A 16,051-nucleotide genomic window follows, 5' to 3' on the forward strand; every position below is an offset into this window, starting at 1 on the left:
ACACTTTGGGTGAGACATTCTGCCCAGCATTTTATGCTTCCATTCATACAGTAGAAAAAGCACGTGAATGATGCCATGCACAACTAGAGAGTGCAGAAAGAGGCCTGACATTTCTTATCTTTATAGATGCAAAATTAGATGTCAGCCTGCAAAATAAAAGCATCAGCAGCCTTTATTATGTATTTAATCTGAAAAGATATATACAGCCACTATGTACAATTCTTTTTAAAAAAGAAGAAAAAGTGTTTGTAAATTTAGATTGACACTACAGCGATTCGTGGAAAGGGATGTACAATGTTTTAGTGAACATGAACTGGAATCTGCAGGAATTCTGCAATTTGGTCAGGCACCCAGACATCGTTCCCCATGCTTCGCTAGCCTGACACCTGCAGCCCTGAGCTCTCTCCACTGGGTGGAAATGGATGGTATATCTGCTTTCCCCGTCTGCTCTGGTTCCAGTGGTCCCAAAGACATTTACAGATCCACCGGGACCTTCAGAAACACCTGCCTGTGTAATGTCCACACTGACAGCTTCATGTAAACAGGGCGACAGCAAGAAATTGGTTTATGGGGAGAACAGACAGGTGGCTTTACAAAGCAGGACTACTCTGCATAAACTAACTGGTCACAGCAACTGGTTTACCCACAAGCCTGCCTCTGACCTGCTGGCCTTTCTGGATCTTCAGTAGCTGCACTTTAGATCTTGCTGCAATGAGGTGTCACAACCACTTCCATGACTGTAAGTCACCTATTGCCATTGATCCTACACCCTTCACTGAGAAGGAATACTAATGGTTTGTCCTCTCCTTCTCACATTTATGAGAAGTGGAAGGGCAGAGCTATTTTGGCCTGGCTGCAAACTCAATTTTATTATTATGTTTCTAAGGAACAACACAACTCACAGATATATATATAAAACAAAGCACTGCTTCCTTAAAAAAGAGAAATCTCTGCTCACAGAAGTTTTTGCTAAATCGATGTGAAACACGATTAGCCCTTCAGCCTTCCACACCAACAGGAATGTTTCAGTTATTTCACACGTGAAACCCTTATAAAAATTACTTTCTTCATAAAAAATGTTAAACAGCTTGGAAATGCTAAGCAGAGACCTTATTTTTCAGAACAGAACAAAGTTTGTTAAGTACACAGTTAAGCTGTATTTTTCAAGCAATGTTAATTCTGTCCAAAGTACTGGGAAAATAACCTGAGCCAATTTTACTCTATATTAGTAAAGTGTGCCCACGATCTAAAACTACTTTTAATTCTGGTTATTTTGCAGGACAGTGCTAGGAGGACAGAGATAAGATGCCTCATGATTTTGAAGTAGCTTTATTGTTTTATTTACTCGAGGGGGAGAACAGGAGAGAAAATGAAGGAGTAAAAATGAAAGCAGAATACTGAACACTTGAGAATTTCAGAAAGCTAAAAAATACCTAACAAGTTTAGGGTTTTTTTTATGTGACTTAATTTGAAATTTTAGGTTCATCACTCTTGCTTAGGCAGTTTCTTGCCTTCCCTTTTCCCATTCCGCTCAGTAGAAACCTGCCTTTATTCAGGACATCCTGCACAGACTGCAGAGCCTGCACCAGTCTAACTCCTTGCCATTAATTTTCTCTAGGAAATAATTCACTGGGACATTAGCACTTTGCAAACATGCAAATTATGCACATACATTATTTAAGCAGGCATTTCCCACAACTATTCAAATACTCAGATATTAGCTCTCTGATTCCCATCTATCCTGAATTCTGAGACAGTAAAATTCGCTGCTTCCTGGGCAACTGTGAAAAGGCCACCAGCAAATAGGGTATGGCTAGGAAATTTTGAATGCCTCTGAAAATATTTAAAACATTTGCCCAAAATTTTCAGAAAAAAAAGCTTGTAGGATGAAATTAAGCAAGTGAAAATGAGCTGTACTGGCTTACTTTGATGGAGTTTTGTGCAGAAAGATGTTGAAAAATTTTGTATGTAACTATATATGCACACTTCCACTTTAAAAGTTGGGAAACCAATGCACTTCAAAATACTCCTTTTCTGAAACAACAGCTCCACAAGTTATAATGCTGCTCAAAGTACACAAGATTGTTGCCACTGGACTACTAAAAACTAACATAAAGCAGGTACTTAGCATAAGTAGGATTTTTTTTTTAATGCTACAACAGCCATTTGATTACTGGGCACAATGAGCTTAAAAATCCAGTGAGTCTATGTATTTAACTTCATAGCAAAACTCCTGCAGTGCTCTATGCTTTGTACAATTTACAGTTCAACATGCTTTTTTTCATCTTTTAAACCTAGAACTTAAATTTCATGTTGAGGAATCCTTTCTGAGGAATGATCAAATGACTGGATTGAACAAATCGTTGGAGTTCTGCAGCTCTCCAAAGGTATTCACAGAACAAGCTTTTGGCAAGAAATGCCTCTCTTCAACTAGCTATTTACAGGCAACACCTGTAGCATCTCTTGGCTCAGGTCCATCTGAAACTAAGGAACCATGCCATGGGAATGCTAATCTATTATCTATCTATCTATTCATCTACCTACCTACCAAGGTATGATCTAATGGTCTGAAAAAAACCCCAGAGCACCATGAATTTCTGTCTGGTTCTAAAACTCTACTGCTGTATAATTTTATCTCCCACTGCCTCAGTTTTCCCAACTATACGCCAGAAACAATAAAAAAACTGCATGTACACTACTACTTTACATGTGCATTCTGTGAGATACACCCAATGCCACATCTGAGAAGAGCTGAGATTCTCAATAGAAAGCACTACAGAAGTGGAAAAAATAGAACATTCCCATCCTTTGTTCTTACGTCCTCCGTTCCCTATTAGCAATAAACACATAATTGAGCGATGGCTTCAGGAAGATGTTTTACTAGGAAGGAGATATTAAAAAATCTAAGTAAGTAATGGTAAAACCTCAGCTAAGCAACTAAAAAGAGTAGTAGATTTAATTTTTAAAATGTTTGTTATTCATGCATCGTTGTGGACATTATGAGTACAACTACCTGCCCTGTGGCTTGCAATGACTGTCCTTACTATATATATATATGCGCCATCATTTACTCCTAGCCAGACCATGGTGGTATTAGATTATGCCTTGAGAGACAGTACATATTACTACATTTCATACTGGTACAGAGGTTTCCATTCAAAAGCTAGCATCTAGTTTGCCAACCAGCCCTAGAAGAGGGGTAGGCCAGAGTTGAATAGTTTTCTTAAAGACAAGATAGAGGATCAACTCCCCCCGCCTGCAGAAATACCTGGCAGTGCAGTGATGAAGTCCCGCTGCAACATGGGTTTGAGGTATGAGTTTATATGTCCATGCTGGTAGTGACACATCTGGGAGATGAGGTGCTCCACAAACTCCACCTGGTCAGACTCAGACCACTGTTCAAAATACTTGACGCAGAGCTCCTTCTCCTTCTCATAGCTTGCAGACAGTTTTCTTTGCTTGGGCACAATCATACTGGAAGTGCCATTGGCAAGTTTTGTCTGTAAACAGGAAGGAGAGAAAAACCCAAATCATACATATGGAAAGAAGCTCCAGTTTTATGATTTTTCTGTGGAAAAAAAGCAGAAGGAAAAAGTAGGCTGGTAAATAAAGTTGGCCGAGGCCATGTATCCCGTGTGGTGCTGTCAGTCGGAGCGCAGCCACCGCAAGCTGAGAGCCCCGCAGGACAATGCACTGGCTCCTGCACACAAAGGACTCTTTGGACAGGAAGCCATGAGTAACAATTTAACACAAACAAAATCCTATTTACAACTTGCAGACAGTAAAATGCACTTGGATTTCTAATCTACAGTTACCGGTTACTTCAACGCACCAAGAGAAAATGGCATTTGTAGTCTGCTTTTTTCCTGAAGAATGGACGGCTGCTAGAATTCATAGGGAATGGATGAGAGAAAAATGATAGTACTTGAGTACAGAATTGTATCCTGAAAGTAAAGGCCACTAGAACACACCCTGATATTTGGTACATGCTTCTTTTCACAGAAAAAAAGATTTTCAACTTTCTGAGCACCGTTAATATCTTGTTAGAAGGACTCAGCTCAAAGAAGAGTTTCAGGGACAAAACAAAACACTGACATTTCAATTTACTACTTGATAGCAAGATATAATTTCTGCTTTCTAAACGATTTAACTGGAAGGAGAGTGCACATTTTGCAATGCAAGGATATCCTTTGTCCAAGTAAGATGAACTGTTATCTGGGAAATTATTTTTTCTCATACTGGTCAAATAGTTTGTATTAAATGCTGAAGACACGTGATTTTCTCTCTTTCACTGCAATGGTTTAACACCTGACAGCATTGTAATAACAGTCAATATTATTACATCAGTTTAATTTACAAAAGACATTTAGAGGGTCTCTATTAATTACCAAATATTTAAAAGCAAGTGACAGATATCAGAATATAGAAAACACAAATGCAGGGATGCATATTTCTGTTCTATGATGATAATTCCAGATACCAACCTCATTAGGAGACTTTATTGAAAAAAAACAGTACCTAAATCTCTGCAAAGATATCTAATGATCTGAAATGCATGGATTCACTGGTTTTATGGGAAAAAACAACCCAAAATCCTTTTTTTCAGCAAGTGCCAAAACAGTGGGTTATTTAAAGACCACACAATCTAATTACCAAAACCTAGAATGCAGCCATTTGTCCTTTTTCAGGAGTAAATCATTCCTGCACTTCTATACCCCTCAAGCCTGACAACCATCCTGACTTTGGAACACCAAAACCTCACAATTTTAAAGTCTACTCAACAAATCACCATGTACATGCATTTCGTTTTCTAGAGAAAATCCGCCTAAATACCATTTTCAGCATTTCCAGCAGAGCTGGACAGACTTTCCTCTCCCAGAAAGAGAGTAATTAGCCTACATTGTTAAGAGGCAGTTTCTTCTATTCCTGCATTATAGTTTGACATGTTTCTTTGAGAACACAGAACATGGAGATCACCCCATCGGTGCTTAAGTCCACATCTCAATGTTTTCAACCTTACTTTCACCCCCGCTCCTCCCCACAAATATCTGTGGGCGTTCAGTAACATCATGCAGGACCAGGGCTATGACTAAGCTACACTTTATTTGGTCATCAGAGGGACAGCACTGACTGCAAGGGAGTCACAGAGCCAGCACCAGGCAGCAGAAATTAAATACTCTCTCTTGGTCCAGCTCTTTATAGAGGGGAAATCTTTAAAGGGACTGTGGGCATGAAGTCCTAGGTGTGAAAGGCTGGAGTTTTCCTAGCAAAGTCCACAGCAGGCAACAGCCTGGCAAAAAATGATTACCAGTGGACTGCACTGAACATAGGTCTTAAGGGATCCTGGTCATTTTTGCTGCCGTTAAGCTGCCTGCAAAACTGACAACCCTGTAAAGATGCTGGATTAAGACAGCAGAGGGATGTTGTATTCTACAAGCTTGATCTTATTTCATTTGTTTTGTTTGCTGTGCATCTCACAACAGGCTGTCTCTACAAAGCATTTTTTAGAACCCTATACCTCTGCCTTTTAATTTGAGAGATGGAAATCTGACTAATATGCTGAGCTGGAGGGGAGTGGACAGCTGATGTGCGAAGATCACAAAAGGGGCAATTCCTTTCACAGGGTGGCACCATGTTCTGGTCTTTCCCTGCCTCCTGAGCACCCTTCTCCCAGAAGCCTTCAGCTCCCCAGTTACCACTAAAACATCAGTTTGGGGTATCAAACAGAAGTTGCAACATCTGCAAAAACAAGTAATGGCTTCAGTGTGTACAAACAGATGGTTTAGATGGGACAAAACAACGCATTCTGCCTGGATCCCAAGTGAATACGGGCCTCGCGGGTGGAAATAATGAGTAAATTACAGAGTCCATTGACCAACACTTGTAACAGCTCTGAAGTCAAACTCCAAGTTTATACAGTGGTTCTGCTAAGAAAAGCACTATATATGTTACAGTGTTTATGTCCAAATCAGTGGTTAGGGGAACACTATATTCTTGAGGTTCATGCTCATACTTTGGTCGCATTCTGCCAATGTCACCTTGAGACCTTGTTTGCACCCTTGCCCACTCTGGTTTCCCATCAACAGGAGCAACGACAAGCCCAGAGGTAGCCATGATGTGCCCAGCAGGTCCCTGGGCAAGCAAGGCACCAGGAGGACAGCACAGGACACAAATATGCCATTTTTGCAGAGACAGACTAATTCACAGGGCTCCTAAATCTCTCGATTGCAATATATGCTCACATGCCTCCCCCAGACCTTCTGTAGCTACAGTTTAGAACAAAATTCCTGAATTTCAATTTGAGGATTCCTGAAAAATCTGCTGGGGTTTAAGTAAAAAAGACCTGTTATTAAAGAAAGCCAACAACAAAACAACAGCCAGCATCTGTATTATTAAAGTGTTAGGGCGGTTACTATCAGTAAGAGAATTGATTTGCTTCTTGAGAAACCCTGATGACTCAACCGTTCTGATCAACTGTCTCAGGTTCACAACAACCATCTCAGAACAATATCAGCAAGTATTTTCTGAAGCACACAATTGTTTGCAGCCTCTTCCCTCTCCTGGTACAAGAACCATGCTCCACCTGAAAAAACACGAACCGTCCCACATGCCATCCATACTGCTAGGGTAAATATCCATCCACACTGCACAGCATACAGTCACACTTTTTGTAAGCTTCCCTTCCAAAAGTGGCAATGAAGAACAAGCAGTGGTAGTCCATCACCTGTGAGGAACCTTGGGTATAAGAGAGCAAACTACTAACTCAGAAGACAAAGCTTTTCTGACTCTGCTTTCTCAAACCCCTGGGAAGTGAGGGCCGAGCAGTGCCCCAGCTGGCTCTAGGCACAACAACACAGGAACAGTGGAGGTGTCCTCCCACAATGGTGTGCCTAATCTAGCAAGCTGTGCCAGGAAACCCAGGGGATTGAGTGCCTCAGGTTGGTACTAGCTCAGGGATCTATGTACTATGCTCCATTGCAGCCCATAATTACAAGACCATTTCTCCAAATGGCTACATTTAACACAAAGCACATTTGTATGCCCAGTGAAGTAGAAGAGGACTAATATATGAAAGGACTTTAATCTAAATAATGGCTTGCAACTATAGGAAGGTGCAATATTTCAGCACAGATAAATAAAGCCTGGATAAATCTACTCTTCTGCATATAAAACAAAACAGCCCTGATACATCACAGCTGTAACCCACATATGACAACCAAGGTTACTTTTGGTTTTGCTCAGTACAAGGGACAAAGCATCAGAAAAAACAAACACAAGCACAATTCTCTGGTTCTAGTATAGGTACAGTGTTTTCCCACGCATATAAGTGGTCATAACTTTTTTTTAAAAAGAAAAAAACCAAACACAACACTATTTCCTCTGATCACCGCAGAGGACTTTGATAAGGCACCTTCCACAGGGTGGGTGACTTCAGATCATGTTTCTTAATGTAAGGCAGCATCCCTTAAAGAAAAAGAGAAATTGTCTCCTAGAATATTGAGAATGGCTTCAATAATCCAAGGAAGGCTTGGGACCTCCTGAACCTTCAAGACATCTTCATGCTTGAGCTATGAAAAGACTGAGAACTTAGACCACCACTGCAAATTTCTCATGAGCTTCTCTCTAGACAAAAGGAAGGGACTTCCCATCGACGTTGCAGTGCTGACAGGTCGTACTTGGCTTCTCCCCTCCTTCCTGAACTCACTGGGACTACACAGGCTCTGACACAAAGAGATGTCTTCAACTGCTTATCTGCCACCGCAGCATTTCACCTCCAACTGTTTGCACCGCCAGTTGTGGTTAAGTCACACATCTAGACAGAGCCACCTTAACAGGAATTTTGGATGGGTCTTAGTGAAGGGGAGGAAAAAAGAGGACATAATGTTTAATTATAAGAAATGATTGAAATAGGCACAGACATACCCCGGGTGCCTCTGCACTGCAGCAAGCTCTAAACTTGTTATCGTTAATGGTTTAAATTTCACTGTGCTAATCATTTCAGGACACAAGCCTTTCTTGATAATCTAATGAATTATTCCAACATCCTTCAGCAAAAAAAATCCTCCATGACAGCACTAATTACAAGACGTTTTCCCAGTGCTTATGTAAAATATGACAGAGCAGCAGCTTAGGGAATTGCAGAAAACTGCTTCTAATTTCCACTGAGAAACTGACAAACACCTCTCTTTCATCTCTCCCAGCTCTCAAGTAAGATTTAACTTTCTCATTTAGTTAATTACCGAGTGAGGATCATCATTTTCCCGGATCGGAGCAGCACAGAGCCTTTATCGTGTTAACTTGTGAACTTGATCGATGGCTGCTGCTAAAACTTAATAACTTCACCCCCTGGCAAATTGTAAGATAAATATAATAGGAGAAACTCTGACAGTAAAAACCTGCCAGAAATGAGCGCTGTGTTTATGTTTCTTTGCAGGCAGCAAAAAAACAACCGACAGCTTATTACTGGGTGCGTGTTACTTATATTTAAAAGACTCCAGGCAGTTAACTTTCTGCGTACTGTTCAAACTTTACTCACAAGATAAAAGACACTGGGGGGAAAAAAACCCAAGCAATGAGATGACAAAGAAAGGAACCATGGAGGTGTATGTCCAGAGTGAGGGAGGGAATGAAAGCAAAGCCACATTTGTGTCTATGTCCTGAATATTCTTCAAGATTAACCACATTAAAAATACCCACAGCCGTGAATCCAGACATGAAACCAGTTTCAGCAGCGACACAAAGCTCAGGAATTTTGGAGCACGTTAGAAACTGTGTGGGAAAAGCAGAGGGATTAAGAAACACCAGTGTGGCAGCAAGATGATTCGGTTTGATGCCTGTAAAGCTGCTCGTAGGCAGAGAACCTCAGCACGGCTGGCTTTTCCAAAGCTACTTGTGTGGCCATGAAGCCGCTTGTTACTGCCCGTGGTGAAGTCGCACTCAATGCCGCTCCGATGTAGCAGCCTAACAAAAAGGGTGAAATGGAGCTGAGAACCTCCATGTGCCAGGCCTCCATGCTAAAGGGCAGAGCTAATATTTGAGAATTCTGGTGAAAGGGTGTTGTCTGCATGGCCTAAAGGCAGTAACAGCATAATTAAGAGGATACAGGTTTAATTTCTATGGCTGGCTTCTTCTTTTTAGACTTGTAATTACCTAACACTGCAGAACTGCCAAGGCTAAGCAAAGTGGGAAGAAGTCCTCTGCAGCTCCCTCCTGTCAGCTTCCTATATAAAGAGCTCCTTTGCTTTGATAACTTGGGTGTGCCGAGGGGGTGTCTCACCACAAAGAGCAGGATCTTGTAAGCCACAGCACCTGAACGACATGGGAAAGGTATCCGGCTCCTCATTTTTCTCCTCTGCAGGATGAACCTGCTTTTCCAGTGTTCGACTTGACAGCAAAGCTACAATGCTAGGTCATTAAACAACTCACTCCATTTACTTTTATTTTAAAAGCTCAGTTTAGAATCTACCCATTTCTGTCCGCCTCCATCTCACATAACAGTCTCTGTGAGGTTAACCATGGGTTTAGCACATATATGGACTTACTCGCTCAGTACTGAATTAGTTTCCACGCTGCAAAGCTCACTGCAACATTCTGAAAAACGAACATAACCCAGAAGCAGATGATCATCAATCACATCTGAGAGTCAAAAAGAAAGCACCATGAAAGAAACCACAGCATCTTTATTATTTATTTTCAAGAGAAAATACAAAACACACGTTCACACTGAAATTAACAGTCCCTTGGATGCCCAAGCAGTTTTGCTCATCTCAAGCTTTTAGCTGCTTGTCCACACCTGGTTTCTGATCACACTGCAGAAAAGCTCTGATAAGAAAGGATTCATCTAGATGAAAGATCACTGGAATTATGCTGGACATAGCAGCCCAACCTGCTGTACTCCCTGAAATCCTGGGGGCCCAATAGTTTTCAGAGGTACCATCTTAGTATCTATGATATGGTGTTGGCCTGGAGGGCACCTGGCTAAGGATATTATCTCAGTCAGAGAAGAAAGGGAGGAGGCTGTTTTGGTTTCAGGCCAGAGAAAGCTGCAGACACCAGAGAAGTAACACACTGAGTCTCTCCAGCGGATGGGGAGGCAGGACTGAGCCACGGGCACCTGCACACTGGCCATACGAAGAGCAGCAGTAACACCTTGCTGGAGAAGCTGCTCCCCTCCCACACTGCTATACAGTAAACAGCAACAGGGAGAGCAGATTAAAAAACTATTCTTTTAAGCTAATAGTTAATGTTTCAGACAGACTAATAAAGTTTAATTGTCTGGAATCTCGTAGCTCTTACTGTAAACTTCCCTTTGATATAGGTTGCCCATCTAGATTTTAAGTGCTAGGAAAAACCTTCAAAGGAAGATTTTTCTGATGCTAGCAATGGATGCAGGTTGGGAGTCCCTCTCCTCCTCCCTTATCTGCAAGTTGTCTTTGCAAATAACAAGCACTGATGAGAAATCTGCTTGCATCAGCACGGCACTGGCATATGTTACTTTCCCAAACTACCATCCCTGACCAAATGCATATCTAGACATATGGGGGGGGGGGGGGAGGGCTGCCACCATCATTCTTAAAGAGCTAGATTGCAGAGCACACCTTTTACTAGGTGTAAAATGATCGTATACAAATTTCAAAGCAGATCCTCCAGTAACAGCAAATCACTTCCAGTAGAAGTCACCAAAGGAAACGCCTTCTTCCTCAGCATGGCTACCAGAACCAGAGTTGAACTGCTGGGACCATTACTTGTTATTACTGTTAATGGAGGGAAGGATTATGCACATTATCACTTGGAGAACCAGTCTACTAAAGTCATCAGGTAACGACCAGTAGCAGCAAAGGGCTCATTTATGGCAGGGAAAGGCATAAGCTATGCTCTAAGCAGCAGTTTCATAGTTTTCTGGAACAGTTGCTTCTGTTTTTAAAGCACCCAAGCATGAGCAGAGTTACTCTTTACAGGTGTTATTGTTGACTTTATTTTTTTTCTCTCCAAGTAAACCCTTAACTTGCAGGGAAAAGCAGCTAAGAAGAGGTAGGTGGACTCAAGTGATTCAAACCATGGCTGTACAGTGAAGACTATACCACTGGGAACACCATGAGTAGAGGGGCAGAATGACCAAAAAAATGTGTTAGCTGCACTCAGTAGCACAACTGAGATTTTCAAAACAGTGTGGTTCCATCTACATAAAGCTTTTATAATCAAGAAACACAAGTCTTCCAAGACAGTTTTACCCATTATTATTTTCCATGAGCTTCCTCCTTGAAGATGCATTTTGCTACCCACAACAGAGGACACAGGCACACCAAAATACCTGGCCAAGCAAAGTGAGTGATTCAGAACTGGAAGTCATGAAGATACATGCTGGATATCATATACCACTCCCCAGCTACAGGAGTACCACATATTTCCAGACATACTGGAGAGATGCAATGAACAAAAGCGCAGCAGTCTTCTGAAGAACTGCAAGATTCACATATGTGCTTTTCTCCCACTGCAAACCTACTTCTTAGGTCTGCTGGCAGAGTTGGCTACACGAGCACTCCTAACCTATTTCAGTCAAAATAAGCTTGTTAGCAAAGACCTGCTATTTAAACTGTCTAAGCTAAAACACCTCATCTCAACTGAAAGCAGGTTTGCAGTTTTGCTGACAGATCCTGGAGGGCAGCAACCTGCAGCAGCCAGATGAAGGCTGAATGGTATTCTTTTCCACCAGCATAGCTAGATCTCGATGATGACATCTTATCAGCCCACATTGACTGATACCAACGCTACTCTTACACAGTGTCAGATCAAGGCTGGTCAGAGGGCTGCAGCCAAAATCTTGACAGGTTTGCCTTGCAAATAACCCCTACAAGAGAATCACATAGCTCTCACCCACTAATCCACATTGTCTTCTCAAGCTGAGCTGCTCTGCTAACCTTACAGTCAAACGTAACCTTGCTGATAAACTGGGGTGATTCCCACCAAGATTGCTAGGGGAACTGGATGTGTTTGGCCTGAAGAAGACTGGAGGCAACCTACTAGTCTTCTACTACCTGAAGGGAAGTTAGAGAGGAAAGTGAGACAGTCTCTCCAGAAGTGCATACGGACAGGAAGAAGGGCAACAAGCACAAGCTGTAGCAAGGAAAACTGGGTATTAAGAGGGAGATTTTCAAAATATGAGTGTATAAGGTCCCAGGCAAAATGAGCTGTGAAGGTAATACTTCTCTAAATAAGATGTTGGGACTAGAGACCTCCAGAAGTGCATCTCAACCTAAAGTTTTCCATGAATTTTTATCTCAAGGTTGTGTTGGTCCATTCTTTCACTGGTACCTGGCAAGAGATTCATGATCTGAAGAACAGACTCAAAATATTCAAGCTAATTGTCTAATGAATTCTGCATCTTCAGAAATTACATTGGGTTGGGTAAGACCAAACACTGTTGATATTTAAAAGTATGTAACAAAAGAAAGACAAGGAATGGTACCCTCTGCAACAGCGAGCAACCAATTTTGACTGTAACAGTGCCTGAGGAAGGTATACTCAGTTCCACAGCTGACCAGACCTTCTCCCTATCAGCTGATACTCAAATCACACAACCCAGAAGCACAAATCTATCACACTAGGGATTCCTCTTTGGCTCAGTGCTCACCTGCTAATAATCTTTCAGAAAAAAAAATGTTAAACTAAAAGAAGGAGGGAACCCTCCAGAACTACACTCCCTTTAGTAAACTTAGTCAAAGTGGTGTTGTTTGAATCTAACATACAAGTAGGATTGCTAGTCTTGGTCCTTCAACATACTGTATTTTCCAGGTAATTTTCTTTCATTCAAAGGCACAATTCCACTATTCCTTTTAAAGAGAAGAATAAACAGTGAAAACAATATCCATCTACCTGCATTTGATTTTCTACAAATACAGGCTAAGTTTTCTTGTCTTCTTTATGTCCTATCTGTAAGAGTTAACTTTCCTGTCATATCAAGGATGTAATCAGTGTGGAACATTCCATGTGAGAAATTTCTTTCATCCTCATGCACCGATGCATCCCATTGTAAATTTACCTAACAACCACCAATGCTTTAACTTCCACTATAATAATTGGCTAAACATCTAAGAACCAATTACATGCTGTGTAAAGTAGCTTTTCCTTCCAACAGTTTTAAATATATTCTCTTTTCAATATCATTAGGTCTTCTACTGTGAGAATTGTCGTCCTTTGTGAAAGGGTGGATTAGACTGTACCACTGCACACTATCTGTTAAACACCTCTGTGATACCTCGTTTCCTCTATTTCCAGTCAGCTCACAACAACCTGTATTAAGTCCTAATATTAGTAAACTTGAAAACACATGATTTGCATCTTCTCATCTAAGAGCAGCAATTTGGGATCATGCTGGGAAGAAGCATATGCAACCTTCTGATAGAAAATAAAATGAAACATCAACAGATTCAACGTTTCCTACCACAGACCAAACCACAGATGCACCATTCATAGCCTGTTCTTTGATCGAGGGGTTAGAGCTCCCTCTAGCACTCTCGAAACAGAAGAGCCAGAGATGCTAAGCTGTGTCTATCTGGTCTCATCCAAAGCAGTCTTCGGTAGGGCTGTCCATAATTTTTATTTGATTTACTTTTTGCTGTCACATGAATAATTAACAATATATCCACCAGTTTATCTGAAATTCAGGAGAAACAAGCGTCAGGAGAAATTCCCTCTATAACAGATTAAAAATACTCAGATTGCTGTAATTAACTGTTCTCTATTTTAAAATGTAATTTAGGACCAGCTGAGGGATTATCATGTCAGCTGTGTGTATAATGTGAAATGTAGCAAGAAATTAAATGAAAAAATTGTTGAAAATTTTCAATTTTCATGGTGTAAAAAAGTCTTGCTACCTCACCCTCCCTTCCAGCTGACAAACATCCCAACGCAGCTGACAGGTCGTCTGCAGCTGTGAATTATGTGTTTCTATTTCAGCATTAAATATTGAGTAACGCCGCTTAAGTAAAACTCAAAAGGTGTAACCCTGCTGCGTTCTGCACAATGCTGAAGACAGAGAAACATCTCATGACAGAAAGAGTGTCAGCCCTTTTTAATCATAGGTTATTACTTATTAATTCTTGATAAACTGAAAGCTGGCAGTACAATGGAAAAATGAGAAAGGAATATGGGAGCCAAGTCTTTCCAATTTTACTCCTAACTCTCCTACTGCCTTTTTGTGCTGCCATAGGCAAATCACTGCTCTTCATTTCATGTGTCTATCAGTTAAACAGATGTATCATAACACACTTCACATAGAGGCAAAGCACAGCTTAATGCTGGGAACGTCTTTGGAGGCCTTTTGCAACAAAGGTGCTTGCTGAGGGCAATGTCACCAGGGGACACCACACCACACTTTTCACAAGTGCAAACTTGCTTTCAAGTGTCAGCAAGAAAATCTGTCACTTAAAACCTACACAGAACTAGGCATGTCCTCGACTTCACCAAATAGAAAAAATGCATCTGTAATGGTAACTGCAGCTGTTTTCCAAAGCAGCATCAAAAGTTGAGTGCTTTGAGAAATGTTTTTACCTTGTTTTCTCAAATGGAGCCACCACATCCAGACACCACTCCGAAAAACAATACAACCACAGAAACAACTCACACACCCCTGAAGCACAAAGGGAGAAGGTGTGCTTTAGTTGGGCTCCCTAACTGACCGACACAATCTCAACATGGAACTGCAAGGAGGCTTCTGAGCATTGCTCGGGTTTAGGAGTTTGCAATTTTAATATTAGTATGTGACAGAGACGAAGAAATACAATAGGATGTGCGAGGCTATCCATGTCTATGCCTTCCCTTCTCTGACAAGTCCAGTAAGAAAGACTAGAAGTAACTAGACCCGAGTAGATGACAGAAGCACCTGACAAAAACTTCACAGCATCGCCCGCCAGTGTCCCTCAGTCCCAGGCAACAGCTGTCCTTGCCATTCTGGGCCCGAACTCTGTACACACTCCTGCTGCTGCACCCAAATCCTGACACACAGACCTTCCCTCCCGCAGTACCGATGGCATCCAAGGCCGTTCCTTTTATCCCCTTAAGAGGACTTGGAGAAAAGCGCTGGCAACGACTTCTCTCTCCCCACACCTCTTGCATGTGGCAGGAGAGGATTACAGTCCGATATCTGACCTGTCCATCAGGAGTGAAAGGACATCTGAAGTGAAAGCAAGACCTCTGCAGTTGCAGATCTCTTAGTGATGCTGGCAACCCTCAGCTGCGTGCCTCTTTGGGCTGACACTGCAGACCACCTGTTCTCCCCCGTATCTCCAAATAGTTGTGGCTTGGATCCGAATCAGAGACAGGTAAGAGAGAGATTGCGCTGACCGAACTGCAGTAAGACGTGGCATCAGCAGCACTTCCCCACATACGCATGCCCAAGTACCGAAATTTCTGATATCCCTGATCATTTCTGTATATTAGTAGCAATATATCTCCCAACCTCATCTAGGAGGCAGTTTGTGGCTGTTGTTTCTCTGCCTTTGTTACTTCCAGACTGTGTAATTTAATGAGGTCTTTGGTGCTGTCTTAGGAGATAAAGGGAGGCAGCAGCTAGTGCCGAATGTAGCCCTTCTCCTGCAAGCACATTACGTTCTCCAAGTGTTGGCTTCATTTCTGGGTGCACTGGAAGGTAGACGTTCCATGTATGTAAAGCTTGGGAGAACAAGGGATTGGAAGCAACAAATTCAATACTGACCCTGTTCTGAGCAGAAAGTTGTGTGTCCTGAGATATCTTTCAACCTAAGTGACTTTGTGTTTCTAACCTCACAGACAAAATTCATCTACAGTTCCCAGACTTTTGGAGAGAAAAGCGATTTAGATTTTGACTGAAGCCAAGTTATAGTTGTCTAATGGTGATGTATTTCATTTATGATAAGCAAAATCTGAAATTCTTTTTCAAAGATGCTGTATAGAGAATTACTTCTTAAAGGCTTTTCAATTCCGAGCTTCAGAAGCCTTTGCTATTACATCTGCCATTCTTTGCAGCAACCAAATACCAGCTGCTTAAAAAGTACTGCAGATATGCCTGCTCTCT

General features: G+C 41.6%; 1 protein-coding gene across 1 annotated transcript in view; it reads right to left on the reverse strand.

The window, feature by feature from the left end:
• BTRC (beta-transducin repeat containing E3 ubiquitin protein ligase) overlaps positions 1-16,051 on the reverse strand; it is a gene marked incomplete at its 5' end in the record, with an annotated part of 116,894 nt that overhangs the window by 19,988 nt on the left and 80,855 nt on the right. Inside the window, one exon of the mRNA XM_084264375.1 lies at positions 3,269-3,500. Coding sequence (XP_084120501.1) covers positions 3,269-3,500 — 232 coding nt within the window. The remainder of the gene's footprint in view (positions 1-3,268; positions 3,501-16,051) is intronic.

The sequence above is a fragment of the Gallinula chloropus genome, assembly GCF_964237585.1.
Source record: "Gallinula chloropus genome assembly, chromosome: 5".
NCBI lineage: Eukaryota > Metazoa > Chordata > Aves > Gruiformes > Rallidae > Gallinula > Gallinula chloropus.